The 18,743-nt window shown below is 41.4% G+C and overlaps 1 protein-coding gene across 3 annotated transcripts in view; it reads right to left on the reverse strand.

Annotated features, from left to right (window-relative positions):
* Positions 1-18,743, reverse strand: part of LOC126329909 (protein YIF1B) — a 59,198-nt gene that overhangs the window by 4,129 nt on the left and 36,326 nt on the right. For all 3 annotated transcript variants that reach the window (XM_049996289.1, XM_049996250.1, XM_049996331.1), the window contains exons 4-5: positions 11,416-11,552; positions 6,721-6,876 (exon numbers count right to left, since the gene is read on the reverse strand). In XM_049996289.1, coding sequence (XP_049852246.1) covers positions 6,721-6,876; positions 11,416-11,552 — 293 coding nt within the window. The remainder of the gene's footprint in view (positions 1-6,720; positions 6,877-11,415; positions 11,553-18,743) is intronic.

An 18,743-nucleotide genomic window follows, 5' to 3' on the forward strand; every position in this document is an offset into this window, starting at 1 on the left:
TATGAATGAAGTGCTTGTAGTAGGCCTAATAGGCATTTGATATCGGTACTTTGTGAATTATATTCTACTGTGTTATAAAAATGACCATTTGTGCCAAAACAGTCTCATTTATTTGGCGTATGTTACAATGGCTGCAGTATTAGAAAGGACAGTGAGAAAATACATGTAATCAGGTCAAGAAACCACACCAGTCTTGGGTCCTATTTGTATTAACAGCTTTTTCAGTATTAGACAGCGATATTTAGATTTTTCATGCAGCGAAACGTTTGATGAACTTTGATGAGGTTACAGATTCTTTCGCAGAAAGGAAAGCACGCCATGTAAAGCTATAGCAAGATTAGAGAGAAAAAGAATCTAGGAGCTAAGGATTTGAAGAAATGTGTACTGTCTTGCTTGTCTCTTGTCTTTACTGTTTTTATGTATCCTATACTTAATTTTATGTCACACAAAGCATCAAGTTGTTACCTAATAGGGAATAAAGAGTGCAAATTTTCTGAAGAGTTAAAAAGAGGGGCGGGTGTCAAACCGGCCGACTGGAAGCAGGAGAGGCACTATAGGACATTTTAATTTCCATTGTCCTGAATATAGTTTGATTGCATCTATTACAAAATATGCACATTTCATTTCCACAGAGCAAAATACAGTGACATGCGATAGAAGAATGCTGTGTGAAGAGGAGTGGCAGTGCACTTTGGCACACTTAAGATCAAATAATATGTCTTACAATTCTTCGGACACATATGTTCCTCAGACTCTTCAGAAAGATGTGCACTACAAAATGAACATATTTTTGAAAGTTCAATTTTTTAAAAAAAATTTTGACGTCGTATCTCAAACGCTCAAGGGATGCCACTATCTACTATTGCCCCGGTTCGAAAATATCGTAGATACGGGGCTGATGCGCAGAGCAGTCAGTCAGAGTTATAATAGGGAAGCGGGTAGTCTCCACGTGACCCGTGTTTACATTTTAGTGATTTTGCTGTTCCCTCTTTGTCTACTGCAGTCACATAAAATGAAAACAAAATTGATTTCTGTAGTCGGGAGCTAACATGTGAATTAAAATACATTCACGTAATTACGGAAGTTCAGATTTTTTTTTTCCCCACCTTTTTGACTGTCAAGCATTAATTGCCATGCAGAACAATGAAGTTATTTTTATCGGTTTGGTGAAGAAATTTTCTTTTATTAATCTTTTCCACTTAGGCAGTCAATATATTTGAAACAAAGTGTTTAATTCCACACTATTGGCTAGTTTCAACTGTTCGGTGCATTTCAGGTGTACCTTTTCATATTCTAGCATGTATGGCATTATGCCATAAAAAAAGGACCAAACATGAGAGAACAAAGTACTGGTACTCAAAGAAATTTACATCCCGAAAACCACATTGAAAAGCTTAATATCAGGTCGAGATCTACTCCATTGGAAATGTGCGACTCATTTAAAAATCAGCTCTTTGTTGATGAGCCAACTAGAAGATCACAGATTTATGTCATTATTAAGAAATTTACTGGCACATTTTTGTGATACATCTTCAAATGTAATATGCGCATACAAGACCAACATTATATGTGAAGGCTTTGCTTCTCGAAACTTCCACATGGGAAAAATATATTAAAAACAAAGATTCCAGGACTTACCAAGCGGGAAAGCGCCATTAGATAGGCACAATAAATAAAACGCACAAACATACACACAGAATTTCGAGCTTTCGCAACCGGCGGCTGCTTTGTCAGGAAAGAGGGAAGGAAAAGGAAAGATGAAAGGATGTGGGTTTTAAGGGAGAGGGTAAGGAGTCATTCCAATCCTGGGAGGGGAAAGACTTACCTTAGGGGGAAAAAGGATAGGTACATACTCGCGCGCACACATATATGACCAGCAACAAACTGTCCAGTCACATGAATGGACACAGGCAGACAGTGTTTGTTGGTAATAAGGATCACCTGTGGCTAAACATGCCTTGGTGCACGGCCAGCACATCTTGGCACAGTGGTACACCGTCCGGGTTATCTGGATACTTCCCACCAACACCAACCCATCCGAACTCCGGAGATGGGAACTTGCCCTTCAGTATATCCTCTCTTCTCGATATCCGCCAGGCCTCAACCTCCGCTAATTTCAAGTTGCCGCCGCTCATACCTCTCCTGTCTTTCAACAACTTCTTTGCCTCTGTACTTCCGCCTCGACTGACATCTCCGCCCGAACTCTTTGCCTTTACAAATGTCTGCTTGTGTCTGTGTATGTGCGGATATGCCCCAATACATTCAATGGCATTCAATTCACAGTAGCTTCAGGCAACCACAGGAGTTTAATTTCCTTGTCCACTGATCGCAATATACTTTCCAAAAGGTAATCCTATGCCCTCGAGTGTGGTCGCACAAGACAAAAAGTGTAAATGCGAGCTCTGTAGTTACCTTTCACAGCTGTTGTTTTTATACATGTAAATCTACAATAAAGCTCTAATATCACATCTTTAATGTATTTACTTTTGCGTTACTATGCACTGCGTGCTCACATGAGCTATGTTGTCAGACCTCTGAGTAGTATTTCCACTTCATTGTTCATTGTTGCAGTGTTTACATTGCGGCCTCCCATCAGATAGGAAACAATCATGCACCTATTCATTGTTGTGTATTCGTGTGAGACAGTGCTCGTAACATAGTCAGTTGCCTTGAACTTCTTTGAAACTATGTGTCATGTTCTGGTAGGCTAGCTTTAGTAAATTCCCTCATATGATGTGGCATTAGATAGAAGCTCTCCAATAATAGAATCCTTTCTCCATTTTGTAGGTGGATTTCATGATACTGCATTTATCATTGTGTGATATGGACCCAATCTAAAACAATCGCAGATCTGTTTGGTAATTTTTGGAGAATGCTCCCAAACCACTCCTTGTAGTGTCTGGCATTCATTTCAGAATGATAATTGGCTCCTTCTTTTTTGTCCAATAAAACATAAGTCTGAATTTTGTACGGACCCATCTTCGTTCACTATATAGCACATTATAATCCTTTTTCCAGAACCAGATGGTGTTTGAATTCCTCTTTCCAGCCATTACACTCTTGAATACTTCCTCTGTGATAATCGTATACATTTTCTGATGCATAACGAATTTTTTGTTTCTGCCATGATCACACTGCACTAACTCTCATCCATGTAATAAATAGTCCATCCAGTGTTGTGCAAGCAGCTTATTTCCCACAAGAACCCCTCTCTTTTTCCTGCTATATTTTCCATCAGCCTGGAATTTTTGTTGAACTTTTTGTATCTGAAGCCCAGTTTGTGAATAGCATGCCACAGAGTTGGTTCACTCATATCAGGGAAATCTTCCTCTTCAGTCTTCAATTTTACCAACATGGCTGCCACTGTTGGAAATTGCTATCGATCTGCTTGTGCCCTGTTCTTTTCCGGTCTCAAAGTAAGCACACACATTCATCAGCAAAGACTTTTCATAACTCCACAAATGACATATGGTTTCAAACAAGTACATGGCAACTAACTATGTTAAGAGCACTGTCTCAGATATACATCAATGAATGGGTGCACGATTGTTTCCTATCTGATGGGAGGCCGCGATGTAAACACTGCAACAGTGAACAATGAAGTGGAAATACTGTTCAGAGGTCTGACAACTCAGCTCATGCAAGCACACATTGCATAGAAACGCAAAAGCAAACACATTAAAGATGTGATATTAGAGCTTTATTGTAGATTTACATGTATAAAAACAACAGCTGTGAAAGGCAACTACAGAGCTCGCATTTACACTTTTCATCTTGTTAATACAAATCACCATCAGGCGAACTCCATCAACCTATGTCCACCATTATTAGGACAAAATAACTAATTGGAAAGCAATGATAATTTGTCTGGAAGTTGAGTATAGTTGTATCTTTAAACCGCGCAAAGGAAATTTTTCTCCTAACTGCGGCTTGACATCTACAACTGCTTGAATTTGACACTCACCAAAAAAAGGTTGAAAAAGCACACTTTTGCTTAAATATTACCGTGTATGCTACTCCATATTGAACTAAAATGGAATAGTCATATACCAAATAAAGGTAGACACTTCCATAATTTCATCACGATATAACACATTGATGTTCATCAGTCAATGTGACCAGAATATGAGCTCAAAGTCAGGGGTCAATCATGAAATGGATTCTAGGCACTAGTTGGCCATATGCTATAGTGTCTGACTGACGCTATGATAACTATTGGGATCAGTATGATCCTTTCAAAGTTTTAAAATCAGTATTAAAACAGATTCTTTCTACAAACTGGGATCTACTGCAGGCACCCAATTTCATTATGGTAGCTTTTGACTGGATTTAGGGATATCACAAAAAACCTAAGACGTGATAGCTGGACATGGATTTGAACTGTCACTCTTCCCAATCCGAGTCCAGTGTGCTAACCGTTGTGTCTCCTTGCTCGGTGTGTTGCATTTAGTCAGACTTGTTCTAATAATAAGTGTTTATGGTCATGTGGCAAACTTAAAACCGCTTATTATGCTGTAGACTTTGAGGACATAGGCTGAGTTACAAATAGGTTCTGAGAACTGCAAAGGCATAATAACTATTTTAGTTCTGTAAGTGGCTATGAAGTGAAGCTAAGACCACACACTCCACTATTTTATTCTAGTCACTTAAACTAAATTATCTGAAACGGTTGCAGAGTAATACTGCTCCTAGTCACAGTCTAACTGCCTTAGGCTGCACAAGGTACCCTAACAACGTCACAACTTTTAATATTTCCTATCTGTAATTACAACTACCATCTGGTTTCACACAGTCCTTAAAAGCTAATTTTATTAATATTCAAGATTATTTTGAGTTCTAATTTCCCTGCTTTTAGTTGTTTCATTATAGTCCATCTTCATATGTTCATCTCTTTCTTCATACTACAGGGCTTTGCTCGGACCACCTCAATCGCCCTCCTGTCGCATCTCGACTTCTGAGTTCTGCGATCAAAAGTGTCAAAATTATTCTCAGGGTTCTCCATCGTTGCTGTACTTTGCTAATATTGCCAATCAACTTGTCCTGGCTCCAAGTATAACGCAATCAAGGTGCAGAAGGTGCATGAACAAAGATTTACTTTTACAACCTAACAAATGAGAGTAAGGGAATTGAGGCAACAAGATTTGTTAAGTCTAAAACAAGAAAATTTACCTGATTCTGGCAAAGGAAACAGGACATGCTTGACGGAACAAAAAGAATCTCGACAATTAAATTTGGACAATGACCACGATTAGATGAGTGAGAGAAAACATAAAACTGGAAGCATCAAAGAAATCAGAAAGAGGGCGCATATAGCGCAAAATCAGCAGCCCAGAAAGAAATATGGGGAATGAGAAAAGAAGCCACAGCATTAACTCCATTGGTGGGGTGTGTGAGGACTAACTACAATGCAATTAAAATTACTTGATAGTTGACACTTCATGTGTTGGAGCTGGTTTCCTCCAATCAAACTGCTCATCATGCCAAACCGTTTGCTGTTGCTGAACAACAATTGGTCAGTTAACTTCAAATTCTTTGTCTGGCTTTCTTTCTTGATGTGTCTGGATCCCAAATTTTGGGTTTGGCCTTTTTATTTTATATTTAATCATACACAATAACCCCCCCCCCCCCCCCCCCCCACACACACACACATGCATGCATGCCCAAATGTTACATTAGATAAGCTTTGCACATTATGTGAAACCAAATTTTTGAAGGCTGCAATTCATCTGTGTGACTGGATCTCCAGAGTCACAAATAAGACATCATAATGCAGCACAGTGGTGGAGTACAGTGGTTAGCATATAATTTAATTTCTAAATATAATAAAAATACTTTGATTATTATTTTTAATCAATTAATTGGTTCAATGTGTGATTATTTTAAATTCACAATACTTTGCCATATCACTTTGACCATTGTATTGAGCTTGTTTTGTGTGCTTACTTTCTTTTTTAATCATTCTTTTTTCGCCTGAAATCTTCCTGTATCACCCATAACCTGCAAGCAATGGCCAACCTGCACTGCTCACCTGTTGGTAATGTTGCAACTTGTGCAGCCACTGTGAGGATAGTTTCAGGGAACCAATGATAGTGAAAAACTGAAACTGAAAATTTTCTGTCTCAAGTTTGTTCGCAGAAGTTTGCTTTAATTGCCATGAACAAAGTGACTATGACTTTTGTTCTGCCACAGACTGTCGACTGCCGTTTTCTCATATACTTTGCACATCAGGAGGTTGTTGTTAGCTTAGGACAGCAGTTTAAATTCAGGACTACAACTAACAATATTGCTCCGCATTACACATTAACAACAACAGTGAAGTGACCCGCCACGTTTGTGTGTAACCAGTAACTGAGCAGCAGTCAGCAGTCATTGTGCCAACACTGTTGTGGGAAGTGATAAACATCATCTGTCCAGTGATTTTAATTGGATAATAGCTATGTGTTATTTTAGGAAAGCACTCCAACATTTGCCCAAAATGATTTTTGGGAAATGCATGAAGTACCTAAATTTGGATTAGATATCAACTACTCCAAATAACAATTTCTGCATTTTAACCACAAAACAATCTTGTAAGCTATGTGAATTTTTGTCATAACTTGTGTTGGTTTCCCATGCACTTGAACACTGGTAAACTTTTTGCAAGAGTTCACAACATCTCTGTGGCAAAATAAGTCAAAGCAATGAGGCAGTTCCAATTACCAGTTTTATCACATTACTTACCCAACATACTTGTACCCTCCAAATGCAACCAGGTCTAAAGTTTTGAGTTTTGTTTGTATGCTGGTTACATAAAGTGTTATCATCTCAATTACAATCTCGACAACTAACCACGCCAATGCAGAGCTTGCATGAATACCAATCATTTCTGGACTGAACCTGAAAATGAGCCATAGTCTTAGAAAACACAAGTTTATGAGTACTTTCCTTTATGACAATTAAGCAAGAAATTAAAAATTCAAATAATGATGACAATGATAACAGTAACAGTAATAGTAGCAGTATTAATAATAATAATAATAATAATAATAATAATAACAGAAGAAAGCACTGAATTCTCATTCATCTTTATGTAATAGATAAAACAAGAAATGTTAATGAAATATGAAGTGTGTAACTAAATTTAATTCAATTTCATCAGATCCTGTGGAATCATTAGAACAAAATCTTCTTGTTCATAGAATATGACACTACATAATTCACAGAAAGCTGATATTACCAGTTTCAAAGTGTAAAAATAGACTATATATTTAAAAAAAACCACACAATTAATATTTACACCAGTGTACATTATAAAAATAAGTCTGTTCAAGCAGCATTCTGAAAGAGTCAGATGCATGCACAGTGTGAAAACACCACTTGAGCAGCAAAACTGACTTCTTCCACTTGTCCTTGATGAGCAACAAGCTGTTTGAGTGGCAGCTCCAAACTGGCCAAGGATGGCTGGCAATTGTCAAAACTAGTCTGAGGATTTTCCTCACACTGCTCTAAACGATAAGTCTTGTGCATACCCAAAGCTCCTGTTTGCACCTGTTTGTTGCATGTCATTCAATTCATGTCTAATGTACAGTTCTCCAACTGAATTAATTCTGATTTAACTTGTCTCTGAATTTTATTTTCTCTTTAAAGCTTGCATATGAGAGGTGCAGAGTCAGCAAGATGTAGCATGAGCAATGACACCAACAGGCACATCAGGTATGTGCTTGTGTGCTGAATGAAGTGACTGCAGTGACTTTCAATGTTCACTTTGTTTGACTATGTCTAGAAAACAATAACTGAATCATAGACTGATAAAAGTAAGTAGTAAGGAAATTGTGTATAGTCTGAGTTGTGAAACTGCGTACAATGAATACAAGTTGCTGAAGAATGAGGTTGATCCACACCATCCAATCAAGATCAAAAGTATTTAGTGACGTGTTGGTCAGGCTAGGTTTATACACTCCTGGAAATGGAAAAAAGAACACATTGACACCGGTGTGTCGGACCCACCATACTTGCTCCGGACACTGCGAGAGGCCTGTACAAGCAATGATCACACGCACGGCACAGAGGACACACCAGGAACCGCGGTGTTGGCTGTCGAATGGCGCTAGCTGCGCAGCATTTGTGCACCGCCGCCGTCAGTGTCAGCCAGTTTGCCGTGGCATACGGAGCTCCATCGCAGTCTTTAACACTGGTAGCATGCCGCGACAGCATGGACGTGAACCGTATGTGCAGTTGACGGACTTTGAGCGAGGGCGTATAGTGGGCATGCGGGAGGCCGGGTGGACGTACCGCTGAATTGCTCAACACGTGGGGCGTGAGGTCTCCACAGTACATCGATGTTGTCGCCAGTGGTCGGCGGAAGGTGCATGTGCCCGTCTACCTGGGACCGGACAGCAGCGACGCACGGATGCACGCCAAGACCGTAGGATCCTACGCAGTGCCGTAGGGGACCGCACCGCCACATCCCAGCAAATTAGGGACACTGTTGCTCCTGGGGTATCGGCGAGGACCATTCGCAACCGTCTCCATGAAGCTGGGCTACGGTCCCGCACACCGTTAGGCCGTCTTCCGCTCACGCCCCCACATCGTGCAGCCCACCTCCAGTGGTGTCGCGACAGGCGTGAATGGAGGGACAAATGGAGACGTGTCGTCTTCAGCGATGAGAGTCGCTTCTGCCTTGGTGCCAATGATGGTCGTACGCGTGTTTGGCGCCGTGCAGGTGAGCGCCACAATCAGGACTGCATACGACTGAGGCACACAGGGCCAACACCCGGCATCATGGTGTGGGGAGCCATCTCCTACACTGGCCGTACACCTCTGGTGATCGTCGAGGAGACACTGAATAGTGCACGGTACATCCAAACCGTCATCGAACCCATCGTTCTACCATTCCTAGACCGGCAAGGGAACTTGCTGTTCCAACAGGACAATGCACGTCCGCATGTATCCCGTGCCACCCAACGTGCTCTAGAAGGTGTAAGTCAACTACCCTGGAAGCAAGATCTCCGGATCTGTCCCCCACTGAGCATGTTTGGGACTGGATGAAGCGTCGTCTCACGCGGTCTGCACGTCCAGCACGAACGCTGGTCCAACTGAGGCGCCAGGTGGAAATGGCATGGCAAGCCGTTCCACAGGACTACATCCAGCATCTCAACGATCGTCTCCATGGGAGAATAGCAGCCTGCATTGCTACAAAAGGTGGATATACACTGTACTAGTGCCGACATTGTGCATGCTCTGTTGCCTGTGTCTATGTGCCTGTGGTTCTGTCAGTGTGATCATGTGATGTATCTGACCCCAGGAATGTGTCAATAAAGTTTCCCCTTCCTGGGACAATGAATTCACGGTGTTCTTATTTCAATTTCCAGGAGTGTATATGAGAGTAGCTCTTAGTGCACAGTGAATAAGGATAAAAGGACAGACAGTAAAATTGGATCTTTCACCATGCCAAATTAGAAACATTTCAGTAAGAAGCTAAAAAAGGAAATATATTACTTCAATAATGTGTAATTTGACAGATAATTATGATTCCCATACAATGAATTATGAACACCCAACAATGAGAACACTGCTTCCCCTTTAAGGCTGACAAGTCTTCTGGGCATCTGCTGCACTCTACAAAATGTTATAAGTGGTGTAAAATTTAGCTGCAGCAAAATGGCAAATAAGTCAAAATTACTAAAGGTAAAGGAAGCCCTTTGTGTGAAGTGATGTTAATATTTACCAGCCATTCAGAAGTACAAAAATATTATAAAGCATATTATATTACCATTGAATGATATTAAGAGCAAAGACTTTTTAGCAATGGTTTCTAATGTGAAATGATCTAGTGTTAAGCATGTCGGTTACAATAATATATTCATGACAAACACATTACTAATATTTAACCCTGAAATGAAACTCAGTCATTGTCACAATGACAAATTTAGAAAACTTCAAGAAATGGCTGAAAGCAAATTAATCCCAACTTTCTGAGCAAATTCAGTGTAAGTAAATAATAATGCTTCTTGTCAGAACATTAAAGTGAATCCAACCTTTATCTTTTCTTCTTGGATGGAGGAAATGATAAACTGTGCTTCACAAAGAGGTATTCCTATTAAAAGCACCAAGGAAAAACTTGAAACATTTAAAAATATTACATTCACACTGGATAATACAATTAAGATTATTGAAGAAATGTTTTGTATAATAGATAAAACAAGTGGGATTCGCACTCCAGTTACCTTTATAAATGCGAAAATAAGCAATTAGTGGTGCAAGATGTTGACATGATAATGGAACAATTAATTGTTAGTTTACAGTTAAATGACAGTAAAGACAGTGAGAATAATAATGGTAGAAGCAGTGATGATGTAAGTTACATGAGGTGCTGATACTGCCATTAGCAACAGCAACAATGGCACAAATGGAATCCTGAGATTTTAGCCCCACTCTGAGGGCGTCTCTCGTTTGACACCCTAATATTTTTAAAGTGGGTAGCAACAGGGTCCGCGCCCTCTTTCCCACTTGTTGTTCCCCAGTCGCTGCTATTTTCTTACCCTGATGAGCATCTCACAGTTCATGCTACATCTCACAGCTATAAAGCACAATGATGTCAGCACAAGGCTGGACAGAACCCCAATGTTTTGATGGCATTTTGGATATCCATACCACGATTAAGTCCACTGGAAAGGCAAACATCTGAGTAAACTTTCCAGGTTAACAGTAAATACATTGATATCTACTGAGAATGAACTGATTGGATTACTGACAAAATCTGTTCAAAATATTAACGTTATTGGTATGAACTATCTTTATGTATATTAGGTGCTTGAGGTTGCTACCATATATGTATTCCTTACTGGTAACCTTTCTGAGCATTATTACTGTCCTCAGCACCTGACTCTCAACCCTCCCCACCACTTTTAAGGTTGCATCACTGCCACCAGTATTGAGTAATCAAACAAGTAATACTATACTGATCGGCTTCAGATATTAGTCACACTCAGGCCCTTGCAGTGGTGATTATATTGATGCCTTGATATTAAATTAATCAGTTCTTAGATTTGCATAACTCTGAGACCATCTAGGGAATTTGTAATGAAGAAAAATTCACAAACAATTGCTTTTGATTTTTCCTCAATTCCATGGTTATGAATTTGTTGAGACATCATTTTTCAGATGCTGTACAGATGAAAACTCTTATGTATTTATCAGAGTTAATTGGATGGAATAATAAGCATTTCTTATTTAAATTCATTTCACTGGTTTGGTTTTTACATATCACTGATAAAGTAACTATTTTGTCAAAAAGTTCTACTAGAAATCAATCTCTTCTACATGCTTGTCTGCATTTCATATAAGTACATAAATTTAGTCTCTAATTCAAGATACAAATTCTGAACATTTTAATCTGTAACATTACAAAATGAGAGGACAAACAAATTCATTTACCTGTTCTGTGTGCCCAGCATCAAACCAGCAACAACAACATATGTCAAGTATGCCATAGTTGGTATGTACAAATCTGGAGCATTAACTTCATACCTTGGTGCAACTGGTTCTTCATGCTCGTATTTTATAGACCAGTCCTAAAATTCACAATAGTGATGTAACTGTCATCCAAACAGCAATACACAAAATGGATAAAATTAAATATTACAGTTTAAGAGTCTGGCAATGTCAGTACTAGGGATGATATAGGAAGAGCACAAAGTTTACAAGCCCTGCGCCAGGTGTATATTTAGCTGATATCGAAACCATTTCATCACTAATGGCCACAATGAAAGATGAGTGAGGAGAGGGCTACAGAATTACTGCATAATAATTGCAATATAAACCATGTAGGGATGTTTTTCATCAGTCATGTTTACATGAGGAAAACGACACATCAGTATATGCGCACGATAGGTTTACACATAGAGAGTTGGCTTTTGGGAGTTGCTGAATTGATAAAAGTCAAATGAGATTGGTTGCTATAGTCCGCTTACCAACAGACAGCAACCTTAGCAAGCAGGTAACAGTGTTTAGTTCATTTACAAAATAAAGACTGACATATGGAGTCAATAAGTACTGATAAGTTATGAGTGATTGAGTACAATATCATCTTATTTAATTGTTATTTTCAAAATGTTTTCATGTGGATAAAATATTTCATGGAACTCCTTGTGCAGTACATCTATGAGTGGAATTATTTTCCACAACTTGTTATACACCACTAAGTTTTAATTATGGGTGGAGTAAATCAGATGCAAGAGAAGTTCGTATATGTTGTGAGACATAACGTTTGCTGGAACAGTATTCTGGCATAATGGTTTGGTTGAACAGTAGGATTGGATAGCACAACATTCATTCAAGTGAGTTGCGTAACTATTCTCAAAAACTTCTTTATCACTTCCATGCATATCGGGATCCCCCTACTGATTCTGCTGTGTCTTGACATTCTGGCGCTACAGGTAACTTTCTATTCATATCTGTTAGATCCAACTATAATTACGTCTAATACTTCATTTTGCACAGGAATCAAATGGTGAACTGTTTCTGTAAGGGACTTCTGCAAACAGCTTTTGTTTTTGCATGCTTAAAATTATTCATGGTCTTACTTTGGATGGACTTCTATGCTGAGGTCTCAATGTTGGACATTACTATTTGACAGATTTGTTATGTTATCCAACTGATGTTGTATATGTTCATGGGCAATGTACGGATTATAAATACAAAAGATAGGACTGCTAGCTGCAGTGTTGAGAGGCTGGCTGTGCTGGGGGAGAGGGAGGGGGGGGGGGGGGGGGCAGAAAGGAAGAGCAGAGAGGAGGGAAATAGAAAAAGGGAAAGGACTAGTAGGCACTTTGGCAGTATAGAAGCCATGTGTATTGCTGAAGTGGGAACACAGAAAGGGATAGGCAACTGTAGGTCAGGAACTAGTGAAAGTTGAGGCCATGGGGGTTTCGAAAATGAAGGATGTTTCCCCTCTTCTTGCTTAGGGAGGGTGGTGTGGTATTGGAGAACGTGTGCAATCAGGTGACAGAGACCCACACATGTGTGGAAGCTCTGCACTTTGGCAGAATTCTTGGCTGCCCCTGAATCAGTTGAAGAATAAAGATCATATACAGGTTTCTTGATTGGAGGTATATCTTATCCATTTAAAGTATTACCCTTTGCAATAAATATCTCAGTTGTAGTTTTTATTCCAGGTTTACACAAATCGTTAGGAAACGACTTAGTGTAAAATCTAACAATGTACAAGGTGGAATCCAAAATTTTCAGGACAGGTGCTGTCATCTGGAAAGTAGGAGCAGTAGATCTTTGCACCACTAGGTGGCAAGAGCTACATATCTGATGAGTCAAGTGTGCTGCGAGGACGTGTTGCATCCACAGTGATATCTGTAATACTCTGTATTTGGTGTGTGGCAATTTTACGATGGAGCCGTGAACAGAATAGCGCATGTGTGTCAAATTCTGTGGGAATCTTGAGAAAAGTGCTACAGAGCACGAGCTGTCCCAGTGGAAGAGACCGGGCTCTCCAAAAAGAAAAAGACAGGTGAAGAGCAAGATCACCATTTTCTTTGATAGCAAGGGAATTGTGCACAAAGAATTTGTCCCACCGAGCCAAACAGTGAATTCCGTGTACTACTGTGATGTTTTTCGTTGGCTCTGTGAAGACATGCGGAGACGATGGCCCAAACTTTGGCGTCAAGTGAACTGGCTGCTGCATCACGACAGCGCACCCTGTCATACGTCCTCACTCACACGGATGCCACCCACCATACTCACCAGATTTGGCACCTTGCGTCTTCGCGGTATTCCCTAAACTGAAACTCAAGTTGAAAGGCCGTCGATTCGACACTCTAGAGAGGATTCAAGAAGCATCGCTGGCAGTGATAAACACCCTCAAAGAACAGGACTTCCAGAAATGTTTGACCAGTGGCAGAAACGCTGGGACTGGTGTGTACATGGGGATGGGCACTACTTCGAGGGTGACTGTGACCATTAGTCCAAAGGTAAGGTTTACAACAGATGGCAGAATCAGTCCTGAAAATTTTGGATAGCACCTCATATTTAGCTGATTTATTTCTAGTTTTCTAAGTCTTGCAATGGTTACTGTAAGATGCAGCAGAGAATCAATTATCCTAATATCGATCAACCGAAACATTGGTTAACCGAAAGGGTTCCAATCTGCAAATTTAAATCCGTGTGCCATACACTTCTGCTAGTTCTTTGGCGCTGATGCTCTTTCCCTCTCCTGCCATAATTGAGCAATGAAGTGCCTCGCCTTGTGTCTGCAGACGTCACTATCAGCAGTGTGCGAATCTTTGCTTTTGACGTGGTACTGGAGTGGTAGCATTAGCCTGGCAAGTAACTGTAAGCATTTTGTACTCAGTGTATACGATAAACTTAAAGTAATAGACCGATTGAAGAACGGTGCTAGTGGATAAAGTTTATCTAGGGAATATGGAGTTGGGCATGTTATAATATTGGATATTTAAAAACATACTGTAAAAGTACCACCCAGTGAGGAAACTTTTCACTGCCTTGAGATGGCTGTTAAACCATTCGAAAAACATGAATAGAGTGATTTCCTGTTGCAATGTTTAAGACATATATGAGTTTTGTTGGCAAAAAAGCATGTCTCGGTTCAGCAGCAAAAGTCAATTTTGGACTTCTTTCATAACCTGTATGGCTACTTTAACAGTAAATGACTACTTTATTACGGTATGTACAGTATTTGTAATAAATATAAAATATACATATTATGCAAATTTCTTGCAGAATGTAGATGCCTATTAAAGGACATCACCCATCAAAAAACAGAAGTGTTGAATTGTCCTTTTATGAGATAGAGTAAAAGTAACACACTCAAACACATGCAGAAACACATCTACCCCCCACAAGGTACCCGCTAGACTGACAGTGCCAATGTTCTTTTCGGTAGACGGACTGGTTGTGGAGGGGGCAGTGTCGGGTAGGGTAAGTGGTGGAGAGGGAGGGGGGAGGCAGGGAGAGGTGTCTGATTTGCAGCCTAGGAATGCAGAAGGAAGGAGTGGCAATGGGCTGGCACGATTGTAGTTGCCAGTGGGAAGCAGCACACCCCGAAGGCAACATGGGGACATGAATTAGGAGCGGATGGCAGGGCAGAGCAAGGGGAAACTATTGGATGCAGGGTGCGAATACATGGGTTACCTGATATTGAGGCCACGACGAGTACGAGAATGGAGGATGTGTTGTAAGGGTAACAGAAGCACAGAGAGACAAAAGATGAAGTCTAACAGACCAGCAAGAGGATGCAAAAAAACAACTGGGGTCATACACACCCAAGTCAAAAGTATAGAACACACAGACAGAGAGGAGTTAAAAAACGACTATACATCAGTCGCAATTGACATAATAGAAGACAGCTAAAAATAGGCACGCGGAAAAAGGGCTAAAAAAGACACCATACAGAAACTGAGGTCCAAAATTAAAAATTAAATCGCCATCGCCATATTGCTTTGGCGGATAAAAACGTGGTCAACAGTCTGCGTGTCATTTGCTAAAATGGCAGATAAATCAGACAGAAAACCCAAGCGGCAACGTAAACAGTTAAAAAATGGGCATTCCATCAGGAAGTGGCGGACAGTTAAAACTTGGGCGCAATGTGTAGAAAGTGGTGGGGCAGCACTACTTAGCAAATGACGATGACTAAAAAGGCAGTGAGCAATACACAGACAAACGGCATGCATACCTGCTGAGGAGAGAGTCATGGCAGTAGGACAGTGATAGTTCTGCAGCCTCACCATACATATTCTCATCCGGGCTAGTCTAAAAGGCATCTGTAGTCAAACAGATGCCATGATGGTGGATAGTGTTGAGACAGCGTAAGAGGGGTGGATGTGCAGATGCATAAAAAAAAACACCCATAGTCGAGTTCCGAATGGACAAAGGATCAGTACAAACAGAGGAGGGTGGTTCGTTCAACACCATGGGAAGTACGATTGAGGACATGTAGGACAATGAGGGGCCAAGTACAGTGAGCTGCCAGGTAAAACGCAAGGAAGGACCAAGAGAGTTTCCTATCGAGCATGAGCCCCAAGAATTGCATAGTTCCAACGAACGGAAGGGCAACAGGTCCAGGATGTAAATATGGTGGGAAAAACCAATTGTGCCGCAAGAAATTCATACAGACGGTTTTGTCAGTGGAAAAGCGAAAGCCATTGTCAACACTCTAGGAGTAAAGACGATCAAGACATTGCTGAAGACGCCGCTCAGCTAGTCAAGTCCATAGAGAACTGCAATAGATGGCAAAATCATCAACAAAAAGGCAGCCGGAGATGCTTGGTGGGAGACAGGCCGTTATAGGGTTAATGGCAATAGCAAGGAGAATGACACTTAGGACAGAACCCCGAGGCACACCGTTTTCCTGAATAAAGGTGTCAGACAAAGCAGAACACACACACACACACACACACACACACACACACACACACACACACACACACACACACACACACACCTTGAAAACTCTGTTTCTTAAAAAGTCTGAAGGAAACAGTGCAGGCAGTCACAGAAGCTCCGCCTGTAAAGAGTATGGAGGATACCAGTTCTCCAGCAGGTGTCATAGGCTTTCTCCAAGTCAAAAAACATGGCCACAGTCTGGGATTTCCAAAGAAAACCATTCTTGACATGGGTGGACAAAGTAACAAGATGGTCAACTGCAGAACACCGCGCTCGAAATCCATACTGTGCATTCATCAGTAAATTGCGAGACTGGGGCCACCATACCAGCTGGGCATGGATCATATGTTCCATCACCCTGCAAATGCAGCTGGTAAGAGACAAGGGGCGGTAGCTAAAAGGAAGGTTTCTGTCCTTATCAGGCATAGGGATGCATATGGGTATGGGTATGATGGTGGCTTCACGCCAGCATCTGGGAAATGTGCCCTCTGCCTAGCTGCAGTTGTACCGTGTTAAGTAGAAATTGCCTGCCCACAAGAGAAAGGTGCTACAACATCTGAATGTGGATGGTGTCTGGCCCAAGGGTGGAGGATTGGGATGAACTGAGAGCATGATCTAGATCCCTCATAGTAAAGGTGGCATTGTAGCACTCATGATCTGGAGAAGAGAAGGGTATCGCGTAAACAACCTCCACTCATTTCCGATGGAGTAAGGCAGGGTGATAGTGGGATGAGCTCGAAACTTCCACAAAACGGCAGCAAAAGCTGTTGGAGATAGCAATAGGGTCCACGATGACATCATCTGCTACTGTCAGGCTAGAAATTGGGGTATGGATCTTAGTCCGAGAAAGCTGTCAGAGGTTGGCCCATACAACAGAGGAAGAGGTGGAACTGTTAGAAGAACTAGTGAATGAAATCCAGCTAGCCCTTTTGCTATGCCAAAGTATGCGATGACACTTTGCACGCAACTATTTATAATGAATGCAGTTTGCCATTGTAGGATGATGGTTAAAAACACTGAGCACGTCTCTATGCACGAATTGCGTCATGGCATGTCTCAGTCCACCAAGGGAATGGGACACAATGTGGTATAGAGGAAGTGTGAGGAATGGAACATAATGCAGCAGTAAAGATAATTTTTGTGAGATATTCCTCCTAGTCATCACAACTGGGGAAATTTTGTTCTTCGAAGGTCACCAGGGAGGAGTAAAGCTGCAGCCAGTTAGCCTTAATAAGCTGCCATTTAGGCATGCATGCAGATGGGGTAGGAGTCAGCAAACGGATAGCAGATGAGAAATGGTCGCTCGAGTGGGTGTCAGAAAGAACGACTACTATAGATGATTAACAAGCTGGGTAGTGCAGAAGGATAGGTCCAAATGGGAAAAGGTGTGCAGGGAGTTGGAAAGGAAAGTGGGTGCTCCAGTGTTAAGGCAAAGGGGTTAAATGGTTAAGTTGTTTAAGAAGGTCATCCAAGAGGGCACCTCTCTGACAGGTCCTGGGAGAAACCCACAGGGGATAATGCCCATTAAAGTCACCAAGTGGCAAAAATGAGGTGTGTAGCTGCCCAATAAGCTGGAGGAAGTCTGCTGTGGTGACATCGAATGACAGAGGGGCATAAATGGTACAGTGGGAAAAAGTCAGGTGGGGAAGGAAAAGCCGAACTGCAACAGCTTGAAGATGGGTTGTCAGGAGATGGGCTGACTATGAATGTCATCCTGTATGAGCAGCATAACACGCCCATGAGATGGAATTCCAACCTCAGGGGGAAAGTCAAAACGAATCGGTAAGAAATGTGAAAGCTCAAAGCGCTCATGAGAGTGCAATTTCATTTCTTGAAGGCAGAGTACAAGGGCAAGCTGTGATGCTAAAAGCAGCCGTAAATCCTCTTTGTGGACCGAAGGCTGTGAATGTTCCATAGGAGGAGAGTCACGATGAGGAAGAGATGTAGGGGTGTCACCTCGGCAGCTGCCGACTGACAGCTGGTGAAAAGTCGCTACTACAGGGCACAGATGCAGGAGAATCCTGCTCCATGGGGTCCACAGAAGGATTGTCTTGCTTCCATTGTGGGTCCATTGAGTCAAACACTGAAAAACAGTTTGTGGTAGGCACCAGCAACTCAGAGGCTGGCCGGGCTAAGGTGTCATGTGGCTACACCATTGAAGAGGACGGTCGAGTTGGTAAAGGAGAAGACCATTTGCCTTTGGTAGACTTCTTCGAGCCTTTCTGGTTAGGGGAAGATTCAGGTTTTGTTTGGCTGGAGATACGCAGGAAGTCTTCACAGGAGTACTCCTTCTGTCCTTACCAGCCTACCGGTTGTGTAGCTGGTGGCTTTGCTCTTTGAGGAGAGAGCTT

The sequence above is a fragment of the Schistocerca gregaria genome, chromosome 1 (genome assembly GCF_023897955.1).
Source record: "Schistocerca gregaria isolate iqSchGreg1 chromosome 1, iqSchGreg1.2, whole genome shotgun sequence".
Classification (NCBI taxonomy): domain Eukaryota; kingdom Metazoa; phylum Arthropoda; class Insecta; order Orthoptera; family Acrididae; genus Schistocerca; species Schistocerca gregaria.